General features: G+C 41.3%; 3 protein-coding genes across 7 annotated transcripts in view; all 3 read right to left on the reverse strand.

Moving 5' to 3' along the window:
* Positions 1 to 5,539, reverse strand: part of LOC112070783 (small ribosomal subunit protein bS6) — a 14,501-nt gene extending 8,962 nt beyond the window's left edge. Inside the window, exons 1-2 of one of the 3 annotated variants that reach the window (XM_024138234.2) lie at positions 5,398 to 5,538; positions 5,166 to 5,311 (exon numbers count right to left, since the gene is read on the reverse strand). Coding sequence is in view for 1 of the 3 variants with exons in the window: in XM_024138233.2 (XP_023994001.1) it covers positions 5,398 to 5,400 (3 nt within the window). In the remaining 2 variants the exon portion in view is untranslated. Of the gene's footprint in view, positions 1 to 5,165; positions 5,312 to 5,397 lie in introns of all 3 variants that reach the window. The other 2 variants (XM_024138235.2, XM_024138233.2) reach the window with 2 other exon arrangements.
* A 1,211-nt stretch (positions 5,540 to 6,750) lies between these two features.
* On the reverse strand, positions 6,751 to 8,066 carry LOC112070790 (protein S100-A11). The gene is made up of 3 exons (XM_024138241.2): positions 7,991 to 8,066; positions 7,630 to 7,785; positions 6,751 to 7,074 (listed from the first exon to the last, which is right to left on the reverse strand). Exons 2-3 carry the CDS (start codon positions 7,756 to 7,758, stop codon positions 6,946 to 6,948), a joined length of 258 nt encoding a protein of 85 aa, XP_023994009.1. The 5' UTR covers positions 7,759 to 7,785; positions 7,991 to 8,066; the 3' UTR covers positions 6,751 to 6,945.
* Positions 8,067 to 13,150: 5,084 nt separating this feature from the next.
* The window catches only part of LOC112070784 (pre-B-cell leukemia transcription factor-interacting protein 1), a 30,651-nt gene continuing 26,826 nt past the window's right edge, over positions 13,151 to 16,975 (reverse strand). For all 3 annotated transcript variants that reach the window (XM_024138238.2, XM_024138236.2, XM_024138237.2), the window contains exons 9-10: positions 15,481 to 15,661; positions 13,151 to 14,296 (exon numbers count right to left, since the gene is read on the reverse strand). In XM_024138238.2, coding sequence (XP_023994006.1) covers positions 13,182 to 14,296; positions 15,481 to 15,661 — 1,296 coding nt within the window. In that variant the 3' untranslated portion in view covers positions 13,151 to 13,181. The remainder of the gene's footprint in view (positions 14,297 to 15,480; positions 15,662 to 16,975) is intronic.

Raw genomic sequence — 16,975 nt, forward strand, 5'->3', positions numbered from 1 at the left:
CCCCCCCCATCTACCTTCTGAGCTCGTGCTGCTAGGTGACCTAAACTGGGACATGCTTAACACCCCGGCCATCCTACAATCTAAGCTTGATGCCCTCAATCTCACACAAATTATCAATAAACCTACCAGGTACAACCCCAAATCCGTAAACACGGGCACCCTCATAGATATCATCCTAACTAACTCACCCTCCAAATACACCTCTACTGTTTTTAACCAAGATCTCAACGATCACTGCCTCATTGCCTGCATCCGTAATGGGTCTGCAGTCAAACGAYGCACCCMTCATCACTGTCAAACRCTCCCTAAAACACTTCAGCGAACAGGCTTTTCTAAACGACCTGGTCGGGGTATCCTGGAATGACATTGACCTCATCCCGTCAGTAGAGGATGCCTGGTTATTCTTTAAAAGTGCCTTCCTCACCATCTTAAATAAGCATGCTCCATTCAAAAAAKGTAGAACTAGGAATAGATATAGCCCTTGGTTCACTCCAGTCCTGTCTGCCCTTGACCAGCACAAAAACATCCTGTGGCGTTCTGCATTAGCATCGAATGGCCCCAGTGATATGCAACTTTTCAGGGAAGTTAGGAACCAATATACACAGGCAGTTAGGAAAGCTAAGGCTAGCTTTTTCAAACAGAAATTTGCATCCTGTAGTACAAACTCAAAAAAGTTCTGGGACACTGTAAAGTCCATGGAGAATAAGAGCACCTCCTCCCAGCTGCYCACTGCACTGAGGCTAGGAAACACTGTCACTACCGAWAAATCCACAATAATTWAAAATTTCAATAAGCATTTTTCTACGGCTGGCCATTCTTTCCACCTGGCTACCCCTACCCCGGTCAACAGCCCTGCGCTCACCACAGCAACTCGCYCAAACCTCCCCACTTCTCYTCCACCCAAATCCAGATAGCTGATGTTCTGAAAGAGCKGCAAAATCTGGACCCCGACAAATCAGCCGGGCTAGACAATCTGGACCCTCTCTTTCTAAAATTATCTGCCAAAATTATTGTAACCCCTATTACTAGCCTGTTCAACCTCTCTTTCGTATCGTCTGAGATTCCCATAGATTGGAAAGCTGCTGTGGTCATCCCCCTCTTCAAAGGGGGAGACACTCTAGACCCAAACTGCTACAGACCTATATTTATTCTACCCTGCCTTTCTAAGGTCTTTGAAAGCAGAGTTAACAAACAGATTACCGACCATTTCGAATCTCACCGTACCTTCTCCGCTATGCAATCTGGTTTCAGAGCTGKTCATGGGTRCACCTCAGSCACGCTCAARGTCCTAAACGATATCATAACCGCCATTGATAAAAKACATTATTGTGCAGCCGTATTCATCGACCTGGCCAAGGCTTTCGACTCTGTCAATCACCACATTCTTATTGGCAGACTCGACAGCCTTGGTTTCTCAAATGACTGCCTCGCTTGGTTCACCAACTACTTCTCCGATAGAGTTCAGTATGTCAAATCGGAGGGCCTGTTGTCCGGACCTCTGGCAGTCTCTATGGGGGTGCCACAGGGTTCAATTCTCAGGCCGACTCTTTCCTCTGTATACATCAATGATGTTGCTCTTGCTGCGGGCGATTCCCTGATCCACCTCTACGCAGACGATACCATTCTGTATACATCTGGCCCTTCTTTGGACACTGTGTTAACTAACCTCCAGACGAGCTTCAATGCTATACAACTCTCCTTCCGTGGCGTCCAACTGCTCTTAAATGCAAGTAAAACTAAATGCATGCTCGTCAACCGATCGCTACCCGCACCTGCCCGCCTGTCCAGCATCACTACTCTGGCCGATTCTGACTTAGAATATGTGGACAACTACAAATACCTAGGTGTCTGTTTAGACTGTAAACTCTCCTTCCAGACTCACATTAAACATCTCTAATCCAAAATTAAATCTAGAATCGGCTTCCAATTTCGCAACAAAGCATCCTTCACTCATGCTGCCAAACATACCCTCGTAAAACTGACCATCCTACCGATCCTCGACTTCGGCGATGTCATTTACAAAATAGCCTCCAAACTCTACTCACAAATTGGATGCAGTTCTATCACAGTGCCATCCGTTTGTCACCAAAGCCCCATACACTACCCACCACGCGACCTGTAATGATCTCGTTGGCTGGCCCTCGCTTCATACTCGTCGACAAACCCACTGCCAGGTCATCTACAATCGCTGCTAGGTAAAGCCCGCCTTATCTCAGCTCACTGGTCACCATAGCCACACCCACCCGTAGCACACGCTCCAGCAGGTATCATCTCACCTGAGTACCCCTAAAGCCAATTCTTCCTTTGGCCGCCTCTCCTTCCAGTTCTCTGCTGCCAATGACTGGACAAACTGCAAAAATCTCTGAAGCTGGGAGACTCTTACCTGCCCTCACTAGCTTTAAGCACCAGCTGTCAGAGCAGCTCACAGATCACTGCACCTGTACGTAGCTCATCTGTAAATGGCCCATCCAATCTACCTCATCCCCAATACTGTATTTTATATATCTTGCTCCTTTTGCCACCCCAGTATCTCAACTTGCACATTCATCTTCTGCATCCTACCATTCCAGTGTTTAATTGCTATATTGTATTAATTTGCCACCATAGCCCTATTTATTGCTACTTCTCTTATTCCTACCTCATTTGCACATGCTGTATATTTTTCTACTGTATTATTGATTGTATGTTTGTTTTTTCCATGTGTAACTCTGTGTTGTTGTATGTTCCGAACTGGCTTTGCTTTATCTTGGCCAGGTCGCAGTTGCAAATGAGAACTTGTTCTCAACTAGCCTACCTGGTTAAATAAAGGTGAATTTAAAAAAATAAAAAAATGGAATGGAATATCTACACAGGCATACAGAGGCCCATTATCAGCAACCATCACTCCTGTGTTCCAATGGCATGTTGTGTTAGCTAATCCAAGTTTATCATTTTAAAAGGGTAATTGATCATTAGAAAACCCTTTTGCAATTATGTTAGCGCAGCTGAAAACTGTTGTTCTGATTAAAGAAGCAATAAAACTGGCCTTCTTTAGGCTAGTTGAGTATCTGGRGCATCAACATTTGTGGGCTTGTTTACAGGCTCAAAATGGCCAGAAAMAAAKAACTTTATTCTGAAACTCGTCTTGTTCTGAGAAATGAAGGCTATTCCATGCGAGACATTGCCAAGAAACTGAAGATCTCGTACAACGCTGTATACTACTCCCTTCACAGAACAGCGCAAACTGTCTCTAACCAGAATAGAAAGGAGTGGGAGGCCCCGGTGCACAACTGAGCAAGAGGACAAATACATTAGTGTCTATAGTTTGWGAAACAGACGCCTCACAAGTCCTCAACTGGCAGCTTCATTAAATAGTACCCGCAAAACACCAGTCTCAATGTCAACAGTGAAGAGGCGAGACCAGGATGCTGGCCTTCTAGTCCTGCCTCTCTTGAATCAAGTCATTTCAGCTTTTAATTTTTTTATTAATAAAAAAWATATATATATAAAATAATTYCACATTATGGGGTATTGTGTATACGCCAGTGATAAAAAAACAACAACAATTTAATCMATTTTAAATTCATGCTGATATATCCACATAGGAGTTAAACAGCATTGGTAGTCACGACTCTTGCATTTCCATTTCTGTTCTATTCTTACATGTATTATTTACTTGGTGGCCTTGCCTGGCTGCAACCTGGCTATGCCTTCTCACAGTCAGGGTCAGTGACAGCCGACCTCATCTCCAAACGGTCGCCAGACAGCATGTGTCGAGACGCATCACTCCCTATATCTGATTAATGAACACAGAGCTTCTATTATTTAGCCAATGTCACAAGGACAGCTCTGACCCCGCCTCAGTTCCGACACACACCAACTAATCCCTATTATTTGAAGCAAAAGGCAAAAAAACGACTCAGCAAATAATTAAATATAGACAGAGGTTTCCCGTTTCACTCCAGAGCCCAAAGGAGATTGAGTGTTGTGTTTCCAAATGGGTGAATGTGATACAGTATGTGTTCTGAGTAATGGCAATACTACCGCTCGTGTGGCATGAAATATTAAGAGAGGAACAAGGTAGGTTGTGGCTATATACTGCTCCGAACAGGCTTGCAGTGCCTCTCTAACTTATCACATAGGTCTACTAAAATACTGCTGAACATCAAATGGTGCACCAATCTAAGAATGAGAATGCTGAGCCAGTTGAAGAGTGTCTTGAGCTCTGGTTGTTTACACAGGTTTTACTTTTGGACATTTATCATCATTGTAGATCTTTTAGGAAATAGGTTGTAGTGTGTAGACTATGACAATAACTTATTTTATATATTTAACCTTTATTTAACTAGGCAAGTCAGTTAAGAACAAATTGTTATTTACAATGACGGCCTACCCTGGACAAACCCTAACGACGCTGGGCCAATTGTGYGCCGCCCTATGGGACTCCTCTAGCACTGAGATGCAATGCCTTAGACCACTGCGCCACTCGGGAGCAAGGCGTCTATCACCCTTACTCATACAGTGTAACGGAAAACTGTAAATTATTTTTTGTATTATCAAAGGTATGAAACATTTTAATGCAGCATATTGTAAATTATGGTGCATTGTGGGAAAATGTTGTGGGGGGGGGGGAAATAATTGCTGTATTTCTTGTGGTACTGTAATTCCGCCCCACAGAATACAGTACCGTACCATATTTTTGGAGTGCAAAAAAACCTTTTGACCATTAATGGGTGCATGATATTGTTGTTTCTATCTCATTAACATATTTTGAGGCATGCCTTGTAAAACGCTATATTTGTTGCACCAGTGAGTGAGAATGCTGTACCAATTTAACTCATATGTGGTTATAATGCCACATCAATATAAAATGTATAGGGGTGTACTGTAATATGAAAAACAGAATTGTACTTGCCACCGAGCTGCCTGTAAGCTACTGTCAAAATCACGGTAACCCCTTTACAGTGTAGGTTTACCCATAGGTTATATGTTCTTTAGGATAGTCCATACATTTTATGCCAGTTGTACAAACCAGACAGGCTCATATGGCTCATGGTAGGCTAGATAACAGCTGATCGATCCGTTTACAAAAGAGGCACACTTATCTCAGGTATTTTTTGGTTGAGTGTGCACACGCTATGACTGATCAAGAATAGCTATGCGTTTATGATAAATAATGCACTTACATGTAGTTAAATCGTTTTTTCCCCTTTGAATTCAAACGTTATCCGCTACTTGCTACGTAAAAAAACGAGTCTTGGAGTCTCCAAAAGCGTCGTCGTTGGCACCGTCCSTTGATGAAAGCGTATAGAAAGTTCCTGCAAGGGTGAATCTAAAACGTGGCATACGCGTAATGATTTAAGCAAGTTTACAGTGCAAAAACTTTTCAATAAAGTATGGACAAAATATATAACTCACCATATACTTCCTACAGGACGAGTTTTCCGTCTAACTCTGCTGCTTTGAGACCACAAAAGAAACTTGCCAAACTAGCGCTGCATAATCTCTTCCGTGATTTAGTTTTTTCTTAAACTTTTTTTCCTGACAAGGCAAAGGGCGTGTACCTGGGAGAGTGCGACAAATAAAGGGGGAATGTGGAAAAGATAAGACACTTTTTTTATGAGGGGTAGAAATGTGTATCACAACCTTGGAACCTAATTCCTCTTTGTTCTATTATCTTTGGTATGTGGTGCTAGTTTATGTCATGTGTGATTTGTATTGTTCCACGCCAATATTTCGAATTCATAGAATGCTGTGTAGAGGAGACATTGAGGTTAGAGTGTTGAGTTGCTTTTAACCCTTTATATCCAAAATTGACTTCCAGCTGCATTTKATTAAATTAACACAAGTTTAGCCATTAGGCTACTGTATGTTTGGACAGTAGTGATCTTTACCCCCCTCATACACCCAGGCTCATGGGAGTGGCAACTGCCTCAGGAGCATATCCAGACCACTCCAGGACCACACCAGTCAAATGCATGTAGACACACCCGCCCTGAGGGAGTGTTTCATGCTGTATCAGTGTGTGTCATTGTTTGTCAGAGTTGACACAGTCATTTGTCATCAGCCACACCCACACTGGCACCTTGCTGTRTTTAATTAGGATACAAAGTCTACAGTTGCCCAGTATCAAAATGGCAATGGAAATGTCTAACTTGTGAAGCATCGCTTAGCAGAATAAAATGGAGGGAAGTGTATGCTATAACACAGCTGGTGAGCATGCCAGAGAAAATAGCCGKCAATGTGTCCCAAATGGCACCCTATTCCCCATATAGTGCACTATTTTTGACTTTTCACTAAACAAACATCTTCATTAAACAATAGAGTACAGGGACAGGGAGTATTTGTACAGACACCAAGCAGCTCTCCTGTATCCAATGTATTGTTGTTGACCTAGGAAAAACGTATACTGGTAATGGARACACAGAGATGGTAAATAGCAGCAGGGATGTAGACTGCATTTACATCACTGTGTAACACTTGGCAGCTTTGTATAGGCATTATAAACCCGTATGGAATAGTTTTGCTGTACCTGGTGTAGTTGTGGGAGCAGTCTAGGGTTACGATCCAATTATGCTATTAAATMAAGGTCGTAATAGACCCACACTAAATGAGAGAATGCACAAGAGGGTGGTGGACAGAGCCAGACTGGGACCAGAGATTGAGCCCGGCATTTCTAACACAGGCCCATTTCCSCCCCTCTAGGCATCCACCTGAGTAATAGATGTTATATACTGAGGCCAGTGAACCAAAGAAGACAGAAGGCAGAAGGAGAGTTAAGACAATGGATCCTTTTATTCAAAGTCACCTGCTTTAGAAAATGATCAACTAAAGAATTGTGCATGTCAATTCAGATCATAAGTTTACCACACAGCTACCTACAGGATCATTTCATTGGACTGTAGCCTAATGCACAATGCTACACACTCTTTAGTCCAACGGATTCCCATGAAGTCTTTTTATTGGCTAAAAGCCCCCTTGCTTGTTGGCAAGTTTTCCAATCAGCTGCCAAAACTCCAGAAATGTCAGCTCCCCATCGTTGTTTTCGTCCAACGAGCCCATGAGCTGCTCGATCACGGCTGGATCGCTGGCGTTCTGCAGGCAATCAGAGAGGAGAAAGTGGACAGTGACCCATTCAGGCCCAGACTGGGTTAACAATGAGCTGCATGGTTAAGGCTACTCTGCCATCTAATGGTAAATAATAGTACAGTACTATAGAACAAATGGCACTGAGTCTGAGTTCCACAAACGTTGGTTGCAAAGTGTTGTTTTGCAGAATAAAATGGAAGGAGGTTTATGCCATAACACCTGGTGAGCATGCCAGAGCAAATACCGGTGACTTGAGTCCCAAATGGCATCCTATTCCGAGAGCAATAGAAGTGGTACAGAAAAGGATTTGGCCTGCTATCACTAACGTATATGATGCTTAATATCACATGTCATTCAGCCACTCACTCACTGCTCTAGATMATTTATTGCGAAATGGATACCAAGTATGAAGTGGGTGCTGAAGAGGACTAAGGYGGTGTCCCAAATGGTACCCTATTCCCTATGTAGTGCACTACTTACGTCCAGGGCCCATAAGGCTCCAGTCTAAAGAAGTGTACTACATAGAAAATAGGGTGCCATTTGGCACTCAGTAAGATTTACCTTGACAAAAGTAGGTAGTTGAAAGGCCACCAGGCTGCTGAACTCCTCTTTGCTCAAGGTGTTTGAGGATCCATCCTTTCCAGCAAAGGTCTTGAACTGGGAGACAAGTACATTGATGGCAGATTCCATTGTATTGAGTCTGTATGAAGGAGTTGACTGCGAATACATGACAAGAGAAAGAAACCGGTCTGCTTATGAATTGTCAATAAATGTTGTTACAATGTTTTTATACATTGTTGAAGCAGCATTTAAAATAAAGCCAGCAACTAAATGATGAAAAAAACAGAAAATCATGTGAAATCAGATTCAGAGAAGAAAGAGAGAACAGTATTAAAGGAAAACAAGTCATCTGTTGTCTCACCTGATGAGGTATGGTCTGGTTGCAGCAGGTATGGAGAACCTTGTCTTGTCTTTCCAATCCTTCTTCTCCTCTTTTATTGTCTCCATCCCCCCTTGATGATGCAGACGTCAGCGGAAAAGCAAGTTTCCATCAGGATATTCTTATCTGGCTTTCTCATTTTCCATCACACCTTCTGGAAGGCACACAATCACCCCAGACCCAAATGCACATACAACCTTTACATACCAATGGACATAAACAAATATATTGATATGATGGGAGTTTACTACAGTCCAATTCAATATTATTCTGTAGTTTTGATGTTATAAACAYTTGATCAAAAGTCAGCAAATTGCAATATTGCTGACAGGACAATTTATTTCAGTTGGTTTCCTTGCAGTGTTGTGGACTTAGGATAACATCTCTGTCAGCTCATTTTAATCAGGAACCTGAATCAAACCTGAATCAGCATAGATGCATTCATACATAACATCTCTCAAACCCTACAATGATGACAAAATGGTTTGAAGAAAATGCTGCATCATCAAATGATAGTGATCCAGGAGTGTAAGTCTGCACACGAATGTATGCATATCAGAGAGAGAGAGCGAGAACACAAGAGAGAGAGCGTGTGAGTGTGTGTGTGTGTGTGTGTGTGTGTGTGTGTGTGTGTGTGTGTGTGTGTGTGTGTGTATGCATCTCTGAGAAAAGGTGTGTGGTGGTGTTTACTCCGGTTTTAAAATGGGAGTCCTGTTCACTATGTATCTAGGCCTAGTGGGGAGGCCCAATAGTAAAGCTTCTCCTTGATCAGGTGTTTGGGAGATGTGGAACGTTAGGTATGGCAGTTTCAAAGTGTTGGACAGGAACCATTCATCATTACTGACAGCTTTACTAATCAGTTCATCTAATCAGGACTGGTACAGACTCACTGCTTCAGTCACACATAGGTTACCTCCCCAACGGCACCCTATTCCCTGTATAGGCCACTACTACCCACAATGGTKKAAAAAGTACCCAATTGTCATACTTGAGTAAAAGTAAAAAGATACCTTACTAGAAAATGACTCAAGTAAAAGTCACCCAGTAAAAAACTACCTGAGTAAGTCTAAAAGTATTTTGTTTTAAATATACTTAAATATCAAAAGTAAATGTAATTACTAAAATACACAGAAGTATCAAAAGTAAAAGTATAAATAATTTAAGATTCCTTATATTAAAGAAAACCAGACGTCAATCCAAGGCTCAGCCTTAATTTACAAACTAAGCATGTGTGTTTAGTGAATCACCAGATCAGAGGCTAAGAATTCAAAATGTAATGAGTACTTTTGGGTAAGGGAAAATGAATGTAGTGAAGTAAAAGTTATCCCCCCCCCCCAAGATAACCTACTTAAGTAGTCCTTCAAAATATTTTTACATAAGTGCTTTACACAACTGACTACCCATATGGCCCTGGTCAAAAGTAGTGGACTATAAAAGGAATTGTAGTGTGCCATTTCAGAAGCAGTCACAGTGCCAATGGTGTGTGTTGCGTGTGGACATGCCTTTGTGTGCATGCTTCTTAGAGGTGCTTACAAGGTTTAATTATTACTTACAAGGGATTAATCTGTGTCATAAATACTTTTGTCTAGTAATATGGACACAACAAAATATTAATTCCCCACATTTCTGCACTTCCCCCTCTGCCAGTAGCCTAAGAGACACACACTTAAGCCTTGTTCACACTACAGGCCTTAATGCTGATTGTCCAAACAGCAAGTTACAAGTGACCAAATCAGATGTGTTCAGACAGCAGTCATTTGCTGACATGGCTACGCTTGTTGTCATAGCGTAGCCATAACGACAGGTGTATGTGCAGTGGTGCAGGTTGATTGGTGGTGCTCGTGCTTCCTATTCCTCAGAAGTTCTGTAGCAAGCTAAGGTGACAACAATGCCTGCCTTATACGTTTCCCAGTTGCTTTGAATGTTCAAAAATCATAGTGTAAGAACACTAACTTTCAGAAGGAGTCATTTTTGGCTAGTCACAGCAGTCAGCTATAGCTAGGTAGCTGTTCAGCTGTCTAGCACATTCACTCATTTTGTTTGTAAACAATTAACAAGCTAGTTAGCTACAACCTCCATGTTCTTGTCAAACTCAACAGAGTAGCTAGCAAGCAACAAGAAATGCCAAATGAGTCCAAAAACCACTTGACAGCAAATAAATCAGATTTGACCGTTCAGTCACAAGTCGCATGGCCAGGTATCGGATTTGTATCTGACTTCAAACTACCTACGAAGGTGGTTTTGAAATGTGGCTTGAAATATCAGATTCCATGTGCTTTTTGGCTGTTCAGACTACAAGAAAATTAACAGATTTTATCACCCCCCCCAAAATTAATTTGAGTCACTTCAAACTACCAGTGTGAACAAGGTTTTAGACAGAGGAAAATATATCATTCGTACAAAAATGACAACATATATTATCATTCAAGATTCAGATTTTTTTTAATTTAAAGTCCAACACAAACCCACTATAAAGGAGAAATGGCTGCAGAGACTACTCATTCAGCTTAACTCAAAATTGTACAAGTCACAGGATTCAGGACTTTCTTTACATGTATCAATTAAATGCTAAACTGGGATATGTCCTGACTCCTAAATTATATGGCCATTGTAAAATAACATTTTGATAAAACAATATATATCTTCCACTGAATGAATACCCAAAAAATATATACTCTGAACATTTTATTGTGTGCATTTGGGGAGTTAAACTTAATTTCCTCAGTTTATGCAGTTTGTTTATAATCTCTCAAGTTGCTTTTTTAAGTCTTTATCCACATCAGCTAGACTTCTTTGGTAAAAAAGCTTAATTTACATTTACAGGTTTTAACTTCAACCAAAAACAAAGATGACTTACTATATTTAATTAAATTCCCAATTGGAGTAACCTACATTTTCTCTCTTCATAAAATACCATAAAATAACCGGACCATAGCCAATCAAGTTCACAAATAGCATGAATTCTTAAGCTTACAGAATCAAACCAATTTAGTTGCCTGTCAAACACTGAAACCAAGTGTGAAAATGGATTTATAAAAGGCACATTGCTGGCAGAAACAAAATCTTCACGAAATAAAATGGTAGAGACTTTCAAGCAATTTTTTTCACAATATATACTGTCTGGGACAGACACATGACATTTGAACAGCTAGAGTTGGTTTTAAGTTAAACCCGTAAATGTGTTGAGGCCAGGAAAAGCAAAATTAGGGATTAGTCTTAGTCTTTAAAACACACAAATAAGCTATGAAAACTTGAATTAAATATCAGGATAGCAAAACACTTCACACCTAATGTAATTGAGAGTGATYGTGACAACAGAGAAACATAAAAACAAGGGAAACAGCCATCCTGAAATGTGTACAGATTCAACTCTCTTGTAAAAGTACCAACCATGACTTTTAATATGTACTAATATCCTAACCTTGTACTTAGTTTGACTTTCAAATCTGGCATAAACTCAATGTAAATGGCATTGCTTGATAAAACACCAGTTAAACCTTTCTTATATAGACACATCCAACAATCGTGTTATTGGGTATTTTCCAGGTTACATCACAGTAACCAAAATAACTTTATTAAAAAGGAAAATGCAACCGATAACAGTGCTCATTGAAAATCTAAATGATCAGAAACGTGTCAAAAACAATAGTTCAGATATGTCAAATTGCCAATACGGTTTTGCACTCAATCTACTGTATAAGTCTACGGCTAACTCAGCACAACATAGTACACTGAAATATATTAGAACCGATTCCTGCTACATTAGGACAGCACAAACATGGTCTCAGCGTTAATAAGAAGTAAGAACTACTGCTTGTGTCAAAAAGATTTGAGGCAGTAGCGCTGGGCCGTCGTCCCGTCTGTTCAGATAGTACCGGTGCATTAAGTCTGACATCAGCAGGCTCATTGAACAGCGTCTATCCCCAAGCAATACGACTGATAAATAGTACCGGTGCATTAAGTCTGACATCAGCAGGCTCATTGAACAGCTTCTATCCCCAAGCAATACAACTGATAAATAGCTACACGGACTATCTGAGTTTACCTTGTATCTATATTGACCTTTTATTTCAATATTTGCACTGTCTCTATGCACATTCACAGGGCCCTACACACACACGCAAAACACTCACTCCATAATTTGCTCACTCACACATACATTTCTACTGACACCCACTCACATACAAGCTGCTGCTAATCTGTTTCTTATATCCTGATGTCTAGTCCCCTTACCACTATACAGGTCTACCTCCAKCCCTCCAGTATCCCTGCACATGTAAAATATGGTATTGGATCTGACTTTAAAATATTTCCTGTATATAGTATGCTTACTTAATTGTGTACTTCATATTTCCTATTATWGTTTTTTTCTAGTAATACATTGTTATTGATTTTTGCATTGTGGGGTATTGAGTTAGCAAGAAAGGCATTTCACTGTACGTGTGCATGTGACATTAAAACTTGAAATTGTTCAAGAATGTTCTGCTTTCGCTGACAGTTATACTCAAAAGGGTAAGACAATTAGTGAAAACCAGAAACCAAGCACTAAGGGCCAAGCGCCTACACAGCACTGTATGTGTAATCCTCCTAACCCCCCCCCTCCCCCTTAAAAGAGTTAGATGCACTATTGTAAAGTGGTTGTTCCACTGGATATCATAAGGTGAATGCACCAATTTGTAAGTCGCTCTGGATAAGAGCGTCTGCTAAATGACTTAAATGTAAATGTATGTTTGCAGAGCTGATACAACAGAAGCTAACAGAGCTGATACAGAACCGGTTCAACTAGATCTGATCCTAACCATAACAAAGGAGAAGAGACTGATCAGGAATCAGTTGTGGGAGCAAAGAGTTCACATTGCTGTGTATCTAATTGTTGATCTTGAATTGTGACATTCAATTTTATAAGTGCCAAACACTATAGGTAAATCAACTCCACACAACTGTCAATATGTAGGACTTGACATTGAAGACATGACATAGGTAGGTAACAACTGATTCCCAACAGACAAGAATGACTTCAGCTAATTAGATGCAGAGCTAGGGACATGTTTACGAGATGCAAGATCACTCCTTCTCATGCAGGAAGCCCTTCAAAGGCAACAACACCTGCTGTTAACCACCATGTAATACCATTGCTGTATCTTGGTGTTCCATTTGTCTGGTTTATTTCTATCTATGCAGTGGCTGCAAACTTCCACAAAGCTTCTCGCTCAAACTCCTCCATCGCCTCCTCCAGGGCTTCATCATCCTGCCCATCAACCTCCAAAATGTCTGCCATGTCCTCTAAAATGTCCGCCACATCTTCAGCGAAGTCACTGAAGAGAACTTTGTCATGGACGAACACACCGTCTTGAAAAAACATGCCRACCAACTTCTGAATCTCGGCTTTGCTGTCCGGCGTAGCCCTCTCCAGCTTGCTCAGGTAGCCGTCTAATAACTCCTCAAATTCAGACAGTTCCACAGGAAAGAGCCCTTCCTGGCTAGCGCAGTCCTCAACACCGCTACAGCCCGCCAGGGGGCGAACGTTGCGTCCAAGTTTCTCCTCCTGGTGCTTCCAGAAGCTGGTGTGGTCATACTGGTGGATCTGGTGGTGGTGGTGATGTTGCTGCTGATGGTTGGAGTCGTGTTGATGGTGATGATTGGACTCTTTCTTGTAGTCTTTCCTGGACTGCCAGGGCCTCTCCTGCTTTCTTTTATCCCTGTCCACCCTGCGCTCATTCTTCTTTCTCTCCCACTCATCCTGGGATTTCCTCCAGGCCTCTTTATGAGAGTTTTGTTTGTTTGCCTTCCAGTCCTTGTCCTTCCTCTTGTCTTTCTCTTTGCATCCACCCTCATTCTTGTCTTTGTTGTCTTTGCAGTGTTTCCAGTCTTTCTCTCCCTTCCACTCCTTCTTCTCCTTTTTCCAGTGGTCTTTGCTGTTGTCCTTGGCTTTCTTCCCGTCCCTCTTGTTCCCGCTCTCCCTTGGCTTCTTCTTGCCCTCAATCCTGTTCCCCATCTTCTCCACCTGCTCACTGAGCCTCTTCTGGATCTCAGCCAGGCTCTCCCTCACCGTCTTCTGGTACCCACCATCCTTCTTATACCCACCATCCTTCTTCATCCCCTCCAGTCTCTTCCTGCTTTCCTCCAAAAGCAYCTTCTGCTTCTGAAGCTCTTCCTTCACCCTGGCCCCCTCTCTCGGATCCCTCCTCCTTTCGGGCCCTGCTGTGGTGCTACTCTGGTTGCTAATYCCAGGTTGGCCAGTAGGGGGTGGAGTTGGGCTTGAGGGAGGTGGGGGTGTTTCCTTGTTGGCTRAGGTAGAAATATCAGAACAAAAATCAGTGAGTTACCGGTAGCTAACTCCGTTCCTTACATATGTGGGCAATCGCGGCATTCAAACAAGGCTGCAATGAAAACTAATGGGACTATAGCGAATGTTGGCATCAAAATCCGGGGTGTRAACTAAGTTTGGATTCAGCATTGATTGACATGGTAATGGACCAATACTATTGGAGAAAAGTTGAAAAAAACTGACCCCTCTGACGCTGTACGTTAAAGTGTGACGTGTCACGACGTAACGTACAGCAGCATAATGSAACTCATTCTGTTTCATAGAGCCTCTCTCCACCAGGTGTAGTGCTTCTCTCACAGATTAAAAACAAGAAATGATCAATGGTGAGTGTAAAGTTAATTACTCGTGAATTCATCAATAGTTAATTCAATCAATTGTTAATTTTTCGCGTAAACACTGCGAACCGTCATGACTCAAAAACCATGACACCCAGTTTAATTGTGAAGATACATTTAGCGCCGCCCTAAAAACCCTATTCAAATGACACAAACCTTCAAATAGGTATGTAATGAGACATTATATAAACTCTTTATATAGTGTTTTATTTACATTTTAAAGGTGATAAGTTGGACAAATCTTGTGAAAAAAGCCGGTTCCCCACACGACATATCTCCCCCCTTTCACTATGACGCAGTAGCTTTCGCTTCCCCACCCGGAAAGGGGATCAATTGTGCTTTTACAATGGTATTCATATTACAGTTGACCTGGAAGTATTACATTTTCTGGGGCGCTAAAATAAAGGTMAAATGTACAAAAGTGCATTAGTTACAGTTACAGCATTCAGCTGCCATACCAGAGAATTATGTTACATGCATGTTAAAAAATAGATTCACAACAGTAATTAAACCTCCACTGAACCATACASTTCACTTTGAACAGGGTTGGGGTAAATTCAAATTGAAGGCAGTCAATTTAGGAATTKATTTGAATAAAACATTTTTACAACTTTTGAAATATATTGCTTCTAGTTTTCAGTTGATTTAGAAGTCATTGGAATGTCAGTTCACTTCCTGAATGAACTGCCTTATTCAAATTAACCAAAATACTGACATATTTATAGATTATCAAACAAATGATGGATATTATCAACGGAAGAAAGACTAATGAATAACAATGTGTTCACAGTGAAATTAAAATACTGTACCTTCTGTGATTTGGGACAGTTCGGTCACTCTAGCCCTCAGCGTTTCCAGCTCCTCCTTCAGGCCAGGCAGGGATGACAGCTCTTCTTTCATATCATTTTCTTGCTCCAGATCTCCTTTTCCGTTTTCATTACCCTTTGTGGATCCTGCATTTAGGACGGAGTCAAGTTCCTCTTTATGGGCCTGTAACAGAGAGGGGAAAATGTTGCATTATTTCTAGGAAGGTAGGACATAATAATAAATAAAGATTCTAAAATTACATAAATGTAAAATAATTCGGCTGTGGATCAGACTTTTTCAGGATGTTTAAGTCCAAAGATCCTGAGCTTTACGAAGCTCCGGCGCATGTGTATATTCTCTACTTTATGCGCAGAGAACAGGCTACTCAGGCGAAAGGTGCTCGTTTCATAAAGTTAGATCAAAACTCAATCAATGTCTGCAAGATCACATAATGGTCACAGTATTCAAGGGTGAGGCAGGATTTGCCCTTTGGCGAGTGAGAATTAGCCATCATAAAAGCTAACACTGCCATTTCTTATTTTTTCCACTGACCTAGTCATCCAGATCAGGGAAACAATCTGTTGGTACAGCACATCTTAGTCATCGAGCCTCAAAGTCTTTGCATGGGCCCTACAGGCGCCGAGGCACATGACTAAAGAGTTGATTCCCAATAWAAAAAGACTGAAGGCATTGCGGTCTGTATTGCATTCATGATCTTGAATGGTCATTTGTCAGCTCTCAACTGGTCTCATCTCAGTTTTCAAATCATTAACACATTTACAGTTGCGTTACACCTCAGGTCCTCTGCACTGCAGGACGAAACAGAACTCCCTGTTGCAATGACGTCTGCAGATGATTACTAGATAACAGAGCCTATACTTTTGAAAAATGTTGCATTACGAAGTGGGATTGAAATAGGTTGAATTGTAATTTGTCAAGTTCCTCTTTATGGGCCTGTAACAGAGAGGGGGAAACGTTGCTTTATTCTTAGTAAGGTAGGATCTTTTAGTCCAAAGATCCGGAGCTTCCCTAAGCTTCTGCGCATGACAAGCATTTCGCTACATTCGCATTAACATCTGCTAACCATGTGTATGTGACCAATAAAATTTGCGCGTGTGTATATTCTCTACGAGCAGAGAACAGGATGCTCAGGTGAATGGTGCTYGTTAAATACTGAATCAATGTCTGCAAGATCACATAATGATCAAAGTATTCTACAAAACAGAACCAAATATAATAGTAATGATTTATTCTGTTATGTGGAATACTGTCATCATTATGCGATCTTGCAGACATTGATTYAGCTTTGATCCAACTTTATTAAAACGAGCACCATTCACCTGAGTAGCCTGTTCTCKGCCCGTAAAGTARAGAATATACACACGCGCAGAACGTGATCCACATATGCGCAGAAGCGTCAGAAGCTCCGGATCTTCTAGTCCAGCGGACTGGAGATCCTGAAAAAGTCAGATCCACAGCCATTCCGAAATAATTATA

The sequence above is a fragment of the Salvelinus sp. IW2-2015 genome, unplaced genomic scaffold (assembly GCF_002910315.2).
Source record: "Salvelinus sp. IW2-2015 unplaced genomic scaffold, ASM291031v2 Un_scaffold1426, whole genome shotgun sequence".
NCBI lineage: Eukaryota > Metazoa > Chordata > Actinopteri > Salmoniformes > Salmonidae > Salvelinus > Salvelinus sp. IW2-2015.